This window comes from Bombus affinis, unplaced genomic scaffold (genome assembly GCF_024516045.1).
Source record: "Bombus affinis isolate iyBomAffi1 unplaced genomic scaffold, iyBomAffi1.2 ctg00000219.1, whole genome shotgun sequence".
NCBI classification, from domain to species: Eukaryota; Metazoa; Arthropoda; class Insecta; order Hymenoptera; family Apidae; genus Bombus; species Bombus affinis.
This window is the reverse complement of record NW_026108920.1, coordinates 134,836-150,768: the sequence shown is the minus strand read 5'-3', so window position 1 is coordinate 150,768 and position 15,933 is coordinate 134,836. Positions and strand designations below refer to the sequence as shown.

The 15,933-nt window shown below is 41.0% G+C and overlaps 1 protein-coding gene across 1 annotated transcript; it reads right to left on the bottom strand.

Moving 5' to 3' along the window:
* Positions 1–988: 988 nt before the first annotated feature.
* On the bottom strand, positions 989–5,483 carry LOC126927794 (uncharacterized). The gene is made up of 2 exons (XM_050743812.1): positions 4,129–5,483; positions 989–1,453 (listed from the first exon to the last, which is right to left on the bottom strand). Exons 1-2 carry the CDS (start codon positions 4,679–4,681, stop codon positions 1,422–1,424), a joined length of 585 nt encoding a protein of 194 aa, XP_050599769.1. The 5' UTR covers positions 4,682–5,483; the 3' UTR covers positions 989–1,421.
* Between the last annotated feature and the right edge of the window lie 10,450 nt (positions 5,484–15,933).

Genomic DNA, 15,933 nt, shown 5'->3' with positions numbered 1-15,933 from the left:
ATAGAATTCGAGCGAGCACGGCAAGCGAGGGACGCGTAAAGGTGTGTCACAAACTAACGGTTTGGCATATAGTGACATTGAAATATTCGCACCAGCCCGAGGAGCCGGAAGTCTTTATCCTATTGCCTACTGATAAAAGTTTACAGTTTATCAATAGTTTCACATAAATAGTACTATTTCCACATAGTACAGTGCAATGTGATGTCCGAAATTGCTAACAAAATAGGTAATAACACGAAATATATGCAAGTCAATATAAGGTATACGTATAGCTTGGAAATTGTGATCGTTGCTCGCTCGCTCCGCTCGCTCGTAAAAATCTAGTCCAACCTCACAACCGATCAGACACGCTCCCAAATTTGAAATAAGTCGCCTCCATATCGAATGACGAACGCAAGAGGAATTGGTTTTAGGTTAGGTTATAGTTTTCAAGCGGGCGCGAGGAGCGATGGACGCGTAAAGTTGTGTCACAGACCAACGGTTTGGCACATGGGGACATTGAAATATTCGTACCAGCCCGAGGAGCCGGAAGTCTTTATCCTATTTTCTACTGATAAAAGTTTACAGTTTATCAATAGTTTCACATAAATAGTACTATTTGCACATAGTACAGTGCAATGTGATGTCCGAAATTGCTGACAAAATTAGGTAATAACGCGAAATATATGCAAGTCAATATAAGGTATATTATGTATAGCTTGGAAATTGTGATCGTTGCTCGCTCGCTCCGCTGGTTCGTAAAAATCTAGTCCAACCTCACAACCGATCCGACACTTTCCCAAATTTGAAATAAGTCGCCTCCATATCGAATGACGAACACAAGAGGGATTGGTTTTAGGTTAGGTTATAGTTTTCAAGCGGGCGCAAGGAGCGACGGACGCGTAAAGTTGTGTCACAGACCAACGGTTTGGCACGTGGGGACATTGAATTATTCGCACCAGCCCGAGGAGCCGGAAGTCTTTATCCTGTCACGTAAAATAAAAGAAAATTTTAAAGGAAAGAAGAAAACTTTATTTTTCCTTCGTTTATACACTTATAAGACACTTCCGAGCTCTAGCCGTGACCGTACGAGAGTGAGGCTCTTACAATCTTTTTACTTTCGGTCATCTGTTCTCTCATTATCCCCACTACCCTGTAGGCGTACGTGACCGTTGCTACGCTTCTGGAACATTTGGTGGAAGGACCGTTAGGCCATAAATGAATCCTCAGGTACTCCGCCAATATACATTGTCACCAAGGTCGCCATGTGTTTCTCTCGTCGGTTCATCGGGTGCGAAGTATGCCGACCGGGACACCATCCTGCCCACGGTGTGTGTGTGTGTGTCCTGGTCTCTGATGTGACTTACGTTACATACCACCCTCCTTAGATTGATTTTGGTCCTCCAAAATCTCAGTGTTTCTTCAGGATTGTTTTATGGAGGCTAATTGGCTAAAAGTGTGTTTTCTTCTTTGTCTTAATCAACAAGACAAAACAAAAACAAAGTGCATAACAGCTACTTATGGAGAAGGTGAAGACCGTCCTGGAAAATAAGGTTTAATACGTTTACCATGTATTTTCCTAATCGAGTCATTCACCATTATTTCGTAATAAGGGGTTTTTACTTTTTCAATGGTGTATGGCCCTAGCCATTCAGTATCTAACTTATGTTTTTTATGATCATTATGAACTAATATTAAATCTCCTCCTCTAAAAATGTATTGAGATTTAATAATTTTTTTTCTTTGATCTCTTTGGTATCTTTGTTTACTCCTCATTAGAGTTTCCATGGCTTTAAGTAGCTTGGCATCCCATTCTCGTTTCCTGAAGCTGACCTCATCAGCGTATGTTCATTGCGGATTTTGGGATATGGTAGATGGGAGATTGGTCTTGTGTCCAAATGTTAGTTCGAAAGGGGTATATCCAGTGGCATCATGAACCATAGTGTTATATGCTAGACACACAAAATTTAGGTTGTGATCTCATTCAGTTTCATTATCGTTTTGTATAGCTTTTAACATGTCGGATATTACAGCATGTGTTCGTTCTAGGCTTCCGTTGGATTGTGGATGGAATGAGGTGGTTTTTATGTGTTTGATCCTAAATGCTTCTTCGTATCGTTGCATTAGCTCGCTAATGAAACTTTGTCCTCTGTCAGTTAATATACGTTTCGGTGCGGAGAATATATAAATGTAATGATTCAGTAAAGCATTCCAGATTGATTGGGTCTGTTGTGTTTTTAGGGGCACAAGTATTAAATATTTGGTTAGTTCATCGTGTATAGAGAGAATGTATTGGTTTCCTATCTTGGTCTTTTTCAACGGGCCTATCACATCCATAGCGATTAGTACTTGTTCTATTTCCTCTTCGCTTAAACTCTGTATTGGTTCGTAAGCAAATTCTATGTCGTCGCGTTGGTCATTGAAAAATAAAAAAAATCTTTTTATGTGTGCTTTGTCTTGTGCGTTTAAGTTATTGTCTCCTATTCCTATCTTTCTATTTGTTTTAAGTATGTCTGATATTTTCTGTAATCATACGGTTTCGTCATATGGGCCCAGATGTGGTTTTGTTAATTGGAAAAAGTTGTCTTTGTTAGATGTTAGTTTCAATAATTTTGATATTTCTTCTGATTTTTCCCAGTCTCTGAATTATCTTAATAAAACGTCAGTTTGTGTTATAGCGTGTACTCTGGATAGGGTGTCAGCGGCTACGTTTTCCTTTCCTTTTTCGTACTCTATATCGTATTCGTATTCCTCTAATCTCAATCTCCATCGAATCAATCGACTAGAGGGGTCCTTGCAGTTGTGCAGCCATTTAAGGGCTTGGTGGTCTGTTTCAATTTTGAATTTGCGGCCTAATAAATATTGCCTAAATCTTCTAACTGCCCAAACGATGGCCAATAATTCTTTTTCCGTCGTGGTATAATTTCGTTCAGGGGGTTTAATGTCCTTGAAATGAAGCAACAAGGGTGTCCGTCTTGTGAAAGGATGGTTCCTAGACCTTCATTGCTGGCGTCAGTTGTTAACGTAAATGTTTTCGTATAGTCGGGATATTTTAGTACTGGCGCTTGGCATAGTCTTTCTTTTAATGTATCGAAGCTAAGTTGTGTTTTGTTAGTCCAGTGGAATTGTATGTCGTTCTTAGTTAGTTCTGTTAACGGTTTGGAAATTTTCGAGAAATTCCTAATAAATTTCCTATAGTATCCGGCTAGCCCAAGGAACGATTTTACGTAGGATTTTTGGGTAGTTTGAAGTTCTTTACTGCTTCTATCTTTTTAGGGTTAGGTTTTACTCCGTCTGCTGTCACTAAGTGCCCTATATATTCCAATTAGGTTTTTAAGAATTCACATTTATCCGGTTGTATCTTTAGACCTACTTCCCTGAGCCTTTGCAGTATAGTGGCTAAGTTTTTATTATGTTCCTCTATCGATTGCCCGAATATAATGATATCATCGAGATAGACGAAACAATGATTGTTAATTAAACCTCTTAACGCGGTATCCATCATTCTTTGAAAGGTAGCGGGTGTGTTTTTGAGCCCGAATGGCATTCTGTTATAGTGGAAGTGTCCTTGTGGTGTGCTAAATGCAGTGTATTTCCTCGAATTCTCATCCATGGGTATTTGATGAAATCCCGAGGATAAGTCTAAAGCGGAGAAATATTTTGCGTTCCCTAGTTGCGATAGTATATCGTCAATGTCGGGTAATGGATACGCTTCTTGGTCCGTTAATTCGTTTAACTTCCTAAAGTCAATCACTATTCGCCACTTTTGTTTCCCCGACGCGTCGATTTTCTTTGGATCGACCCAGACGGAAGAGTTATAGGGAGAGTCGGAGGGTTCTATAATCTTTTTGTCTAACATTTCCGTCATTTGTTTGTTTATTTCGATTTTATGGTGTTCAGGAGAACGGTAGGATTTTACGTTGATGATTTTATCTTCTTTCAACGTAATGGAATGTTTAGCAAGAGATGTACACGGTAATGTTTCGCTGTCTAAATTAAATACACCCATGTAATAGAGAAGAATCTTTTCCATAGGTTCTCTGAGAGGTTTTTCTATGTGCGATAGTCGAATCGAAGATTTGAATTTCTGGATTTGATCTATGGTATTTGTATTTTCGATAATGTTAGAAACTTGAACTGAGGACTTACCACCATTGATAAAGCACACTGGCGTTGGCTTCTCTTCGAGGTATACAATTTTTTGAACGGTTTCTCCTGGTGCAAGGGTTGGTTCTTGCTGCAGCAGAAGGGTGTTGTTATCTAATTTCAGTGTTTCATTGGAGAGTTCGAATCGATATTGATTCAGGCCGGGTAAGCCTAATACGCCATCTTCTATAATTGAGAAATCGTCATCTATTAAAGAAAAGTCTATCTTTTTGTCGAACAAATTCAATTTGACTTTGGAATTAGATTCGTATTCGGAATGTCCCATGGAGAATTTCTTTGTGTCTGGTATTGTTCTCCTTCCTGGGTAGCATCTTTGTTTAAGCAAGTTGATTTCTGCCCCAGAGTCAACGAGAAATCGCAATCCTGGTCGTCCTGGTAATTGTAGTAGTATTGTGGGTAATCTTCCTGAGGTAGCATTGTTAATTCCGATTGTTCTTGAACGTGGTTTATTCCCGGAGGGGCTTTTCTTTGAGGCGGTATTCGAAAATTTTGGCATTGATTGGGAAGGTGTCCCAATCGATTGCATTTGGGACATTTCGCTTGCGTCCTTTCGCTTAATGGTCTGTTCCCAAACTTCGTAAAATTGTTCGTTCTTGGTCGAATGTTTTGTGTGAGTGGAGTTTTATTATTCGTGTTACCTGTAATAGCGAGGCGATTGTCTACTGGATGAGACGCCTGGTTACGATAAAACGGCGGGGCGGTTGTTTGTCGTGTCATCTGTATGCGAGAGCTGTGCTCGCGAAAGTATCTTTCCATATTCATTGCTTTCCTTTCTGCTTCGATGAGGTTTGGGGGGAGATTAGCCATTAGCGCCTGCCCTATTTCTGGACGAAGGCCTCTTACATAGTCGGTCACAGAGTCCATGTATAGTTGCTCGTTCATCACTCGTCGAGTTAGTTCGTCTCTATACTCGTTGGTAATGCTGTGTTGGAGTTTGTTAAAAACACTTCGAAATCTGATGTTATAGTTTTGCACGCTTTCGGTTAATCCTTGCATCATTCCTCTTCATTCGTCCTGCTGTTCTCTCACTGATACTTGCGCAGCTACATTACGTCTCAATGCTTCGTACAGAGATTCGAATTCGGTAATACGAATATTGCGGATTGCCATTGCGGCTTTTCCTACAATTTTCTCTATTTTAATCATTTTTAGTAATAGTGTTCGTTCGCTACACATTATTCTTACTTCTTGTATTTCATGAATAAAATCCTCCACGCCTATATCATCCTCTCCGTTTAATATCGGAATGCATTTTAATGCACTCTCAGCTTTTAGCTCTGGTTGCGTATATTGTTCAGGAAAAGTCCTTTCCCAGGATGGTTGCGTTGGTGTTTGATGTAATGGACGAGATTCTCGAAGGACCGATTGATCTTTAGCGGTGTGGGTTACTTCGTCTACGGTTATTAGGTAACTGGCCTCCGATACATTTCCCGTTTGTGTTTTTGCTAGAACTTCATCCATACGCAGTGTAAGCATACTCATTTGTTGAGTCAGTCTCTCATTCTGCTTCTGCATTGCATCAAGCAAAGCTTTAACTGTTGGGTCTATTCCGCTGTTAGTTGAAGCGGCGCTAACAGTTTCGGTTTTATCTTCTTGTGGCGTTGCCATTGTTATACTAATTGTGCTGTCTGTTCTCGTTCTGTATTTGGCAAAAGAATCCAGGGCTTGGTCACCTTGATCGTTTACCCCGTAGGAAAGGTTCCGTTGCGGTGTTGCTTTGTCGAAACGTCGAAAGTGTCTGCTCTGTTACAGTGGTCCACTGATCCTCAATCTTCAAAGTTGACCATAGCCCGAAATGCGTAATTTCGTTTTTTTGAAGTTGATGGATCCTGGCACGGATCGCCAAAATGTTACGTAAAATAAAAAAAATTTAAAAGAAAGAAGAAAACTTTATTTTTTCCTCGTTTATACACTTATAAGACACTTCTGAGCTCTAGCCGTGACCGTTCGAGACTGAGACTCTTACAATGTTTTTTACTTTCGGTGACATCTGTTCCTTCTTTGTTTGTCATCCCTCATTATCCCCACTACCCTGTAGACGTACGTGACCGTTGCTACGCTTCTAGAACATTTGGTGGAAGGACCGTTAGGACATAGATGAACCTTTAGGCACTTCGGCAATATACATTGTCGTCAAGGCCGCTATGTGTCTCCCTCATCGGTCCATCGGGTTCGAAGTATGCCGATCGTGACACCATCCTGCCCGCGGTGTGTGTGTCCTGGTCTCTGACGTGATTTACGTTACATCGGCATTGTCGGGTACATCAATGTGTCGTCGGTCCTTTCAAGTGGATAGTTTCGTGGAAAGGGCCTGCGTGACCCTGGCCACGGGCGTTTCGGGACACGTGTCCGATAGGACGGGAAAAGACAAAGAGACGCTAAAGGCAGTGTTAGTTGAGAAGCCGGAGAGAACGAATGCAAAAGGCGTGCAGTGTGAGTTGAGAAGCGAGAGCGAGCGAATGTAGAAGCCGGAGAGTGTGAATCGGGAAGTCGAAAGTCGAGTATGAGAATAAGACGTACGACAGCATTGTAATCATTTCGTTGTTTTGAATATTATTTATTAAATCAAAACATCATTACTTGTCCTTTCCTCTAAAGACCCATTTAGATACTACACTTATAGTTTTCTTCAACACGGTTCATCTTGAATGACAAGCCTGCAATTTTATCGACACAGAATTTAAAATACTTCAAAACGCGTTTTACCTAATGAAATAAAACAATTATTAGATTGTGAAACGTAACGATAAAATTTATCACTCGGTAATGAACAATATTCCATATGAATATTCCATATGATTATTATTATTATTAAGTTTGCAAAGAAACGATTTTCAACAATAATTAAGAATTGCGCCATATAATTTCATACAAAAGTTTTATAAATTTTCATTTCATAATAGCTGACGTCATGAAAATTTTGAAATCAGCCGAGACGTTCTCCGTCCCCCGAAAATTTGTTATTTTAGAATTAGATTATCGCCTTCGTTTTCCCTTTAATTATAAATTTTCGAAATTTCTCTGTATAAATTATAACGTACACTGTGTATTTATCTGTGTGAATTTTTGTAGAATAAAATCTCAAATGAAAATGTAAGAATCAGAGGGAGCCGAAGAGAAAAAAAAATGTAATTTTTCGTAAATTATATGAGAACAGTGATTGTAAAGCATATAGCATTTTTAACCATTCCTACCCGTTGAATACTCGGCTGATCTATCGAATAATCAATCTACCTTACGAAATATCGAACAACATTTCAACAAATTCAGTTCAACTGTTCGCTCGAATAGTTTTCACACACGAGCCTGCGACTTTAATTTTTCCAAACATTTATACCTGATCCGGCCTTATTCCGCGGCCGGTAATAACGAAGTCTCTTTATAATTTTGGTCCCATAACATGTACAGGTGAAGCTAACGTGTCGTGCAAGAGGCGTGCCTCCACCTGGAATATCGTGGCGCAGAGAAGACGGAAAGAACATTATAATTCGAAAACCATTTGCAGGAAACGCCTTGAACCAGAAGTCTCATGAGATATAATATAGCTGACGTTTCAACCATTTCGCCGGTATAACGTGGAGTATACAATTATATTTTCCTTGAACCTGATACACTTCGTATTTTAGTTTCCTTAGTTCATCGAGAACCGTTGCTTCGTGACGGACTCACTCGAAACTGCCTACGAGGGACGTGTCACTTTCTAGAAATTGTTAAGTAATATTTTGTTCAACGACTTACGGAATCGATAGAAGTCTCAATTATACGGATCACGTTAACGATTTACTCACGAAATTGGTTTATTTTTATATACATAAACACGTTCGTAGACAATTTCGAGATATCCGCATCCTCGATTTATTACAAACGTTGTACCGCTAGTATTATTTTATTATGTAATGTCATTTTATAACTTGTATTATTTCCATAATAGTATCACTGTACAGACTGAAACACATACCTGCAACTAAATATCTATTTTCTAAAATATTGGGCTGTTCGGAAAGTTCGTTCCGATTTTCGGTAGGTAGCATTAGAGCAAGTCTGAGTATATCAGAAGATTGGAAACAAATGACATGTGTATATATTCTAAAAGGTGATATTTCAGGCATTTTTTTAAAAAAGTTTGGTTAAGATATATTAATTTTTGTCAGTTTTATAGACTCTTAAATATGAAAGGAAACAAAGTGTATTATAGGCATTTGATGCTTTTCTTCGCGCTGTTTATGATAACAGTACTATAGCTGAAAGAACTGTGCGAGTGTCACGTAAAAAAAGAAACTCTCTTGATGATACAAAAAACTTTATTTCTCGAGAGTTCAAGATCCTTGTCTACCACTTACAATGTTCAAGTATCGGCTCACAGTTCAGACTGACTTGGTCGTCAACATTCGGGGTTTATATACTATCCAAGGACAACGGAAATGATGGTGAGGATATTGTCTTTGGAAATTCTTTACCAGGGTGGCGATGTGTCGATTGTTTGGAGGATGTTTAGAGGTGGTCGCCTAAAGTGACGCCAGTGTAGAGATTTTGGGGTTATACGGGAGGAGTAGTTTGTCAAGTTTAAAGCTGGTGATTTCAACTGGGAAGATCGGGTACGCCCGGGTAGGCCCTCCACCATTGATGAAAATCAAAACAAAACATTGATCGAGAATAATCCACGACGCATGAATTAGAAGAAATGTTACAAATACCGAAATCTATTATCCACGAGCATTTTGTGAAGCTTGACTATGTAAAATGTTTTGATATATAGATTTCCCACGATTTAACGGAAAAGAATCTGATGATTCGCATTTCCATTTGTGACTCGCTCTATAAACGCAATAAAGAGACATCACTTTTGAAGCAAGTAGTGACGGGGAATGAAAAATGGATTATTTACGATTACATTTTACATATTACATATTACATTTTTATTATGAGCTCCTACCAAACAGCCAGATGATAAATTCTGAAAAGCATTGCTCGCAATTAAACGAATTAAAGATAGTAATTGAACAAAAACATCAAGAATTAGCGAATCAGGAAAATATGCGGCCTCATGTGTCTTTGACTACTTGACAAAAATTGTTAGATCTTGGTTGGGATGTGTACCCCACCCGTATTCGCCAAACATTGCAACCTCAGATTTTCACTTATTTAGGTCATTACAAAATTCCCTTATTGGCTGAAACTTTAACTTTTTGGTCGACATTAAGAATCATATTGAAAAGATTTTCGTCGAAATACCCGAGAAGTTTGGAGGAATGGGATATTTAAGTTGTGCAAAAGATGGAGAAGGGTTGTGGAACAAAATGGCACTTATATAATTCAGATGTAGATCGAAATTTAAATGTGCTATGTTTGAATTTTCTTTGAAAATCGGGACGAACTTTCCGGACAACCCGGATATTTTTTGTCTTTGCTTCCCTTATTCTATATTATATTCGTATGCATAATCCAGGTTCTGACTGGTTTAACTGCTTTAATTACTAATTGTAAAGGCAATCAAGATCGTGACTCGCATTAACATTCAGACACCATGGTATTCCAGATGTTATTGTTGTATATGCATCTACTGCACATTTGCGTCGAAATTAAACAAAAAATGTAAAAAAAAGAGAAGAGATTCTCTCCGAATAACCCACTTTTTAATAATATCACAGACCATTCATACAACTGTATTACGTTCTTGAAACGTTGGCGTGGCGTAGCGTGGCGTCACAACATGCCGGTGAAACGATCAGTACATAGCGTTCATAAAATTGCGGAATGTTTGATCGTGAAATGTCGCGTCGCATCGCATAGCATCGGTCCGAGTTATATTCCTTCATTGTCTCTTTACGCTCTACGTCGATGGTTCGACCTAAACGACGCATTTAGCATTCACTTCAGCATGGTGTTACCAATAGCAGGCGAATTATATCGAGGATGCTGTGGCAATGTATGCGAGTGCAACCCTCGCGACGCCACACGTGCTAAGAGCAGTGGCCCCTAATTACGCGCAAACGGGATAACTTATTGTTAGCCTACAATACCGATAATTATTGGATATCGAGGGAGAAACGTTGCCAACCCAACTACGAGGTTTGCAAGTTCATCCATTGTAAGATGTTACTTCAATTTCGTGTGCGCGCCTATGAATAAACGGTAAGATAACGGGGTACTGATTTCAAACAAACTGATTATTTAAACTGCAGTGTTTATGCATTTGTAGGAAATTTAAACGTGAATATTTGATATTTTTCTTGTTTTCATCTTCATTCGAACATGAAGTGTCATGTTATCGTGATGTCAGAAATCACTAACCAATGTCAGCAGGATACATCTTTCACAAAGACGAACGTCAATTTTTTTACCATTTTCTCACAAAATCTATTAAATACTTTATGATCTCTATCATATTTTAGATATAATTCTGTTGTAGAACATGGCAATTATTTCCACCTCAACTCTCCATCTCTGGCTACGAGAAATATCTGAGCAACATAAAATTTCAGATAGTTGAACATTAAAATATAATACATATTATGAAATCTGAATTATAAATGTCATACGCGATTAATTTATAAGAATATATAATATCGTCGTACCAATAATAGCAATAATTATTCACTTTTTTCTTTGCTTTTATCTAAAAGACGTTATCTAAAAGATTCAATTATTTTTTATAACAATCTGCTTGGTATTTCTGATTTTTGGATCGTGATACATTTAACTAGTTTCATATTTTCGAGGTTTCTTAAGTTATTTATTTTGTATTTCTATCTTTGACTAATCATTCGCTTTCAATTTTGAATTTGTTCAAGAAATCGTGGTTTCCTGACAAATCGTGGATATTATACTTGTGTAATTACCGATATTATACCAAGTAATACAGCTCACCGAGAGTTTAAGCGATGATTTATAAGTTACAAGCTCATTAATTAGCGATTTACCTTGAAATGGCTAGCAAACAGTACGACGATTTTGCGGAACTTACCTTTTTAGTTGCAATTTTCTCTAAGAAAATTATATGTAACTTATTTAGTTTCCAACATTTCTGTTAAAAAAAAAGAAAAAAAGATATCGATAGTAGTCGTCTCAACGTACTGTAGAGTTGTAATGATGTGATATTACTTAAGATTTGTTGATAAATTTTGATGTTATGAATTTGACGTTATGAGTTACAAAAGACATATTATAAAATGGTTAACTCGAATTTTCGCTACAAAAAGACGTTCATTTTAGCGGAGAAATTTTATTACCGTAGCTAAATAGAAACTGCATCTTAAACGATATGGCGCAACATTGTTTCTTTAATTAATCCTTACGGACAACAACTTATGCAGAGAAGAGAAACGACAGCCTCGAATACCTGTCAATTTTAATAATGAAAATTTCTGCTTAACGACTATAGATTTTAATAGTATTGCTAACAGATTTCTATTCATCTTTAGGTAGAATCCTGTGATTGTTAATGAAACTGGAGGAACGTATGATGCACGTTTGCTGCAAGCAAACGATCCTACTATTTTCTGTTCTTATACAATTAATTGGGGAATTACGAGTTCTGTGAACCAATACCTTAAATGTATCTCGAAATTTTAAGAAAATCGATATTTCCACAAGTTTGTGGCAAAACACATTAAGTATAGCGCGTTTCGGTGCAATGTTGTCACTGGCACAGAGAAAGGACAAGTGTAACAAATTGTATTAAAACGCTTACATTAGGTATGTTGGCTAGTTTTTCCTGCCAACCTAAATATATTTTGGCATGATTAAAAAATACCCGAATATAGTGTTTGTTTTATATTATCTTGAAATTATTTCAACTATCGTATATTCAATCATATCTCAATTTTTAATATCAGAATATAAGGAACACATTGATAAATTTCTAATTATCATAGTAATTTATTATAAAACTACAAATGACTGTGTTCAAAACTAATTAACAAACCGTAAGAATGATATTAGGTTTACAACGAATTGTTAGGAATATATTTAAAGAAATTTTGTATGCTTTTTGAACATTCTTGTTTACGTTAAAATTAACTCGATTTATAAGTTGTTAATGAAACTGTAGCACGGAGAATTTTGTTTCTTAACTTTCCTTTATTGTATCACTTGTGTTAAAAGGATTATAAAAATTCAAGCTAAAGTTCGTTCAGAAACTCAACGTAACGATTTAATCGTCCCTGCAACTGTAGATTATTTTTTTTTTCGCGTGAGGAGGGGAAAATGCTATTACGCATGCCCAGTGACCCGCATCACTGAGTTATGTGGGAGTCGGTCGGATGTCGTTGCCATACCCACTAAAAACCCCTCCTCCTTCCTCCTCTGCTTTGAGGACAGACAACCCCGGTAAAACCTGTCGGCAGTCATCAGGGTTGTCCTTTCGTGCCCCGTTGTATCTACTTCTTCGGGCAGTTACTGCTCATGTCCTCTTCTCAGCCAGTTCAGAATACTGGGCTGATCTCCTTCTACGGTTTTTCGTTGTTTTGTACTCTTGCCTCCATTGCTCCGCGTAGTTGTTGTTTCTCTCGTTCTCCTCCTTGCCCCTTCCCAGGCCCTCGCTGTCACCCTCCTGTGACACATGACGGACTTGCAGAATTGCCTGAATTTATTCCAGCTCTCATTCTTGGCGGTCACCGTGGCGATCAGATTGTCCACGTCTATCTTTTCGCCAAGAGCGTTCTCCAGCTCGATCCTTCTGTCCGTCCACTTCGGGCACGCGAAGAAGGCGTGCTCTGCATCGTCGTTAGGGTCTCCACAGTCGAGACAGTTGCTGTCGCTGTCCTTGCCAATCCTTTTCCTATAGACACCGAAGCTCCCATGCCCGGTTAGTAGCTGCATGGTGTGGTGATCGATGCCCATCTTCTTTTTGGTAAATAGCAGCGCACTCGGTATTAATTTCCTTGTGACATTCTCCTTTTTGTAGTTGTTCCACTCCTTCTGCCACTCCTCTTGGGCCTTCTTGCTAATCGCCTCCAGTTCCTCCTTCAGCTTGCAGCCGTCATCCGCGCCAATCCTGGACTCATGGATCTTGTTCCTCTCGTAAGTCTCTCCGGGCATCTTTATCTTTATGTAAATCGGGAGATTCCCGGTCAACACGCAAAGTGCCGCATGGGAGACGGTACGGTATGCCGTCGTTGTTATGCACAGGGCCGTTCGTTGTGCTCGTTTCAGCTTTTTCCTGTTCTTATCGGTATTCGCTGCTCTAGCCCACACCGGTGCTCCGTAAATTACGATGGACTCCCACACATTGTAGTAGAGCCTACGAGCCAAGCTGGGCGGCCCGTTGATGTTGGATAGTATTCCCCTGAGTGCTCCTATTAACTTGTCCGCTCTATTACACAACATCTCGATATGCACACCGAACCTCCGACTGCAGTCGATGACGACTCCGAGATACTTGATGCGATCGACCGTTTCGATGTCCAAGGAGCCCAACCTGAGTTTCACCACTCTCGGCACTCGCAACCTTGTGATGAGCATGACTTCCGTCTTTTCTCTCGCCAGTGTGAGCCCGACACTCGTGCACCAATCGTTGGCGATCCTTAACATCGTGTTGACCTTGGCGGAGGCCTCTTCGTTCCTCCCGACGGATCACGTGATGGCCAGGTCGTCCGCGAAGGCGGTTGCTCTGACCATTGGCATGTTGTCGAGTCTCTCGAGCAACCGGTCGTATACCAAGTTCCACAGGAATGGTCCGAGGATGGATCCCTGCGGAACTCCCGCCGCCACCTCGTGCTCCTCCGTACCGTGCTGGTTGCTCACGATGATCTTCCTTCCAGATAGGTAACTGCCGATTAGCCTCTTGACCTTCCATGGCAGCTTCGTCTTGTCAAATTCCTCGTATATGCTCTTCCAGCTGAGCGAATTGAAGGCATTGCTAATGTCCAGGGTGATCTTCACGCATATTACCATCCTCTGTTTGCAGATGTTGGCAAACTTCATCACCTGCGTGATGGCATCTACCGTACTCCTCTTCTTTCTGAAGCCATATTGCCTTCGATGGAACGGGTCCATTCCGATGCATCTCTCGATGATCTTCTTAAAGCATTTTTCCCAGATCTTGCTCATGGTTGGGAGTATGCTTATCGGCCGATACGCGTTAGGGAGACTGGGATCCTTTCCCGGTTTCCTTAGCACTATTACTCTGGCCGTCTTCCAGCAGTCTGGGATCCTTCCTGATTCGGTGATGCCGTTGAACGCCCTTGTCACGAGTTCGCTCCTCCGACTCGCTATCAGCTTCGCGATCTCGCCCGGCACGCCATCGACTCCTGCAGCCTTCTTGGTGTTCATTCTTCCGGCGGCATCGACGACATCGCCTTCGCCGATGGCGACGCTGAGACTAATATCTCCTTCTTCTTCGGTCTCTGCCTCTTCGCGGCCCTCATGATGGGGGGTCCGTGTCCCAAGGTGAATAGCCTCTGTAGGACTGCCTTCACCATGTCGATCGGCATGTCGTTGGTTGGTCCCTTGCTTTTACATCTCTTCATGACCGTGCGATAGGGTTTGCCCTAAGGGTCGCTCTCCAGTATCTTGCAGTATTCTGCCCAAGCTGTTTTTTTGCTGCGGGCGATCTCCTTTTTTAACTGCCTTCGGATCTCCTTGTAAGCGTTGACGAGGGGCTAGGTGTTGCCGGCATTCTTCTTCCTTTCTCTCGTCACCTTCCTGAGCGCTTTGTGCGTCTGCGCTCTAAGTTCCGCGATCATCGGGTTCCACCAGTAGTTCGCGTACTTGCGGCTCGCCGCACAGTTCGACTTCCTTAGCATCCCTTCGCACGTACCTTCGATGCTCTTTTGCAAGTGCTCGGCCCCATCCGCTCCGATAGCCGCGTTGAGGTCCTCCTTCTTCAGTGTGTTGTCGAATCTGCTCAGGAACTCCTCCGGCGACATGTCCTTGGTCACGTACCTGTAGAACTTCGATACGGTCCGGGTCTTCCTCGCCTTAAACCTGTGGAGCACCTACAGATGGTCCGAGGCCGAGTATTTGTCCAAGACCGCGCTTCCGGCGTGTATCTCGCTGACCTTGTTAGATACGCTTATTATGTCGGGGAAGCTCATCTTCCCGTTCATGAAGAAGGTGTACTTTTCCTTGAGCTTCACTGGAAACACCCGGTGGCCGCTTAGTGCCTCCATTAAGACTCTCCCTCTCTTGTCTGTGGTCGATCCTGCCCAACAGGTTGACTTTGCGTTGAAGTCTCCGGCCACGACGACCTTGTCGTGTCTTCTAGCAACGCTCTTCATCATAGTTGACAGCGTGTCTATGTATTTGGAGTATGCTAGTTTACTTATGTTGGACGAACAGTATCCGCTGAAGCAGAAGACGTCGCCGACGCGGACGACCACTATCCCGTCGCTCTTGACCTCTGTTGTTTCATCAGGCAGTTTGCCATTGAGGAGTGTGATCCATATCGAGGCCTCTCCTTTGGTGTCATTAAACCAGTGCGGTAGCTGTCTGTTCGGCTCGGATATTATTATTATATCCGGCCTAATTTCGATCGCGCTTTGGTGCATCATGTCCTGCGCCAGCTTGCATCTGTTGAGGTTTATCTGCAGTATCCTCATTTATTCGCTTTCAACCGCCTTCTATATTCTGGACAAGCTAGGGATCCGGTTACGTGGTCAAATTTCACTCCTTTCTCCTTGCTGCAGATGGAGCAGCAGGGTGCGTTGACGCAGGCAGCTATCGTGTGGTCTTTGGCTCCACACTTCCTGCAAATCTCCTTTCCAGGGCTTATCGACGTGCATTTGTTCGCGATATGCCCGAACATGTGACATCTGAAGCACTTTACCACATTGGGTAGTGCCTTTA

Excerpts from the sequence above, each read along its gene's own strand:
- LOC126927794 (XM_050743812.1), bottom strand. The coding sequence starts at position 4,681 with ATGTCCCAAATGCAATCGATTGGGACACCTTCCCAATCAATGCCAAAA. Across the intron at positions 1,454-4,128 it reads AGTGTGCTTTATCAATGGTG|ACAAAGAAGAAAACACACTT; the intron begins GTAAGTCCTCAG and ends TTGTTGATTAAG.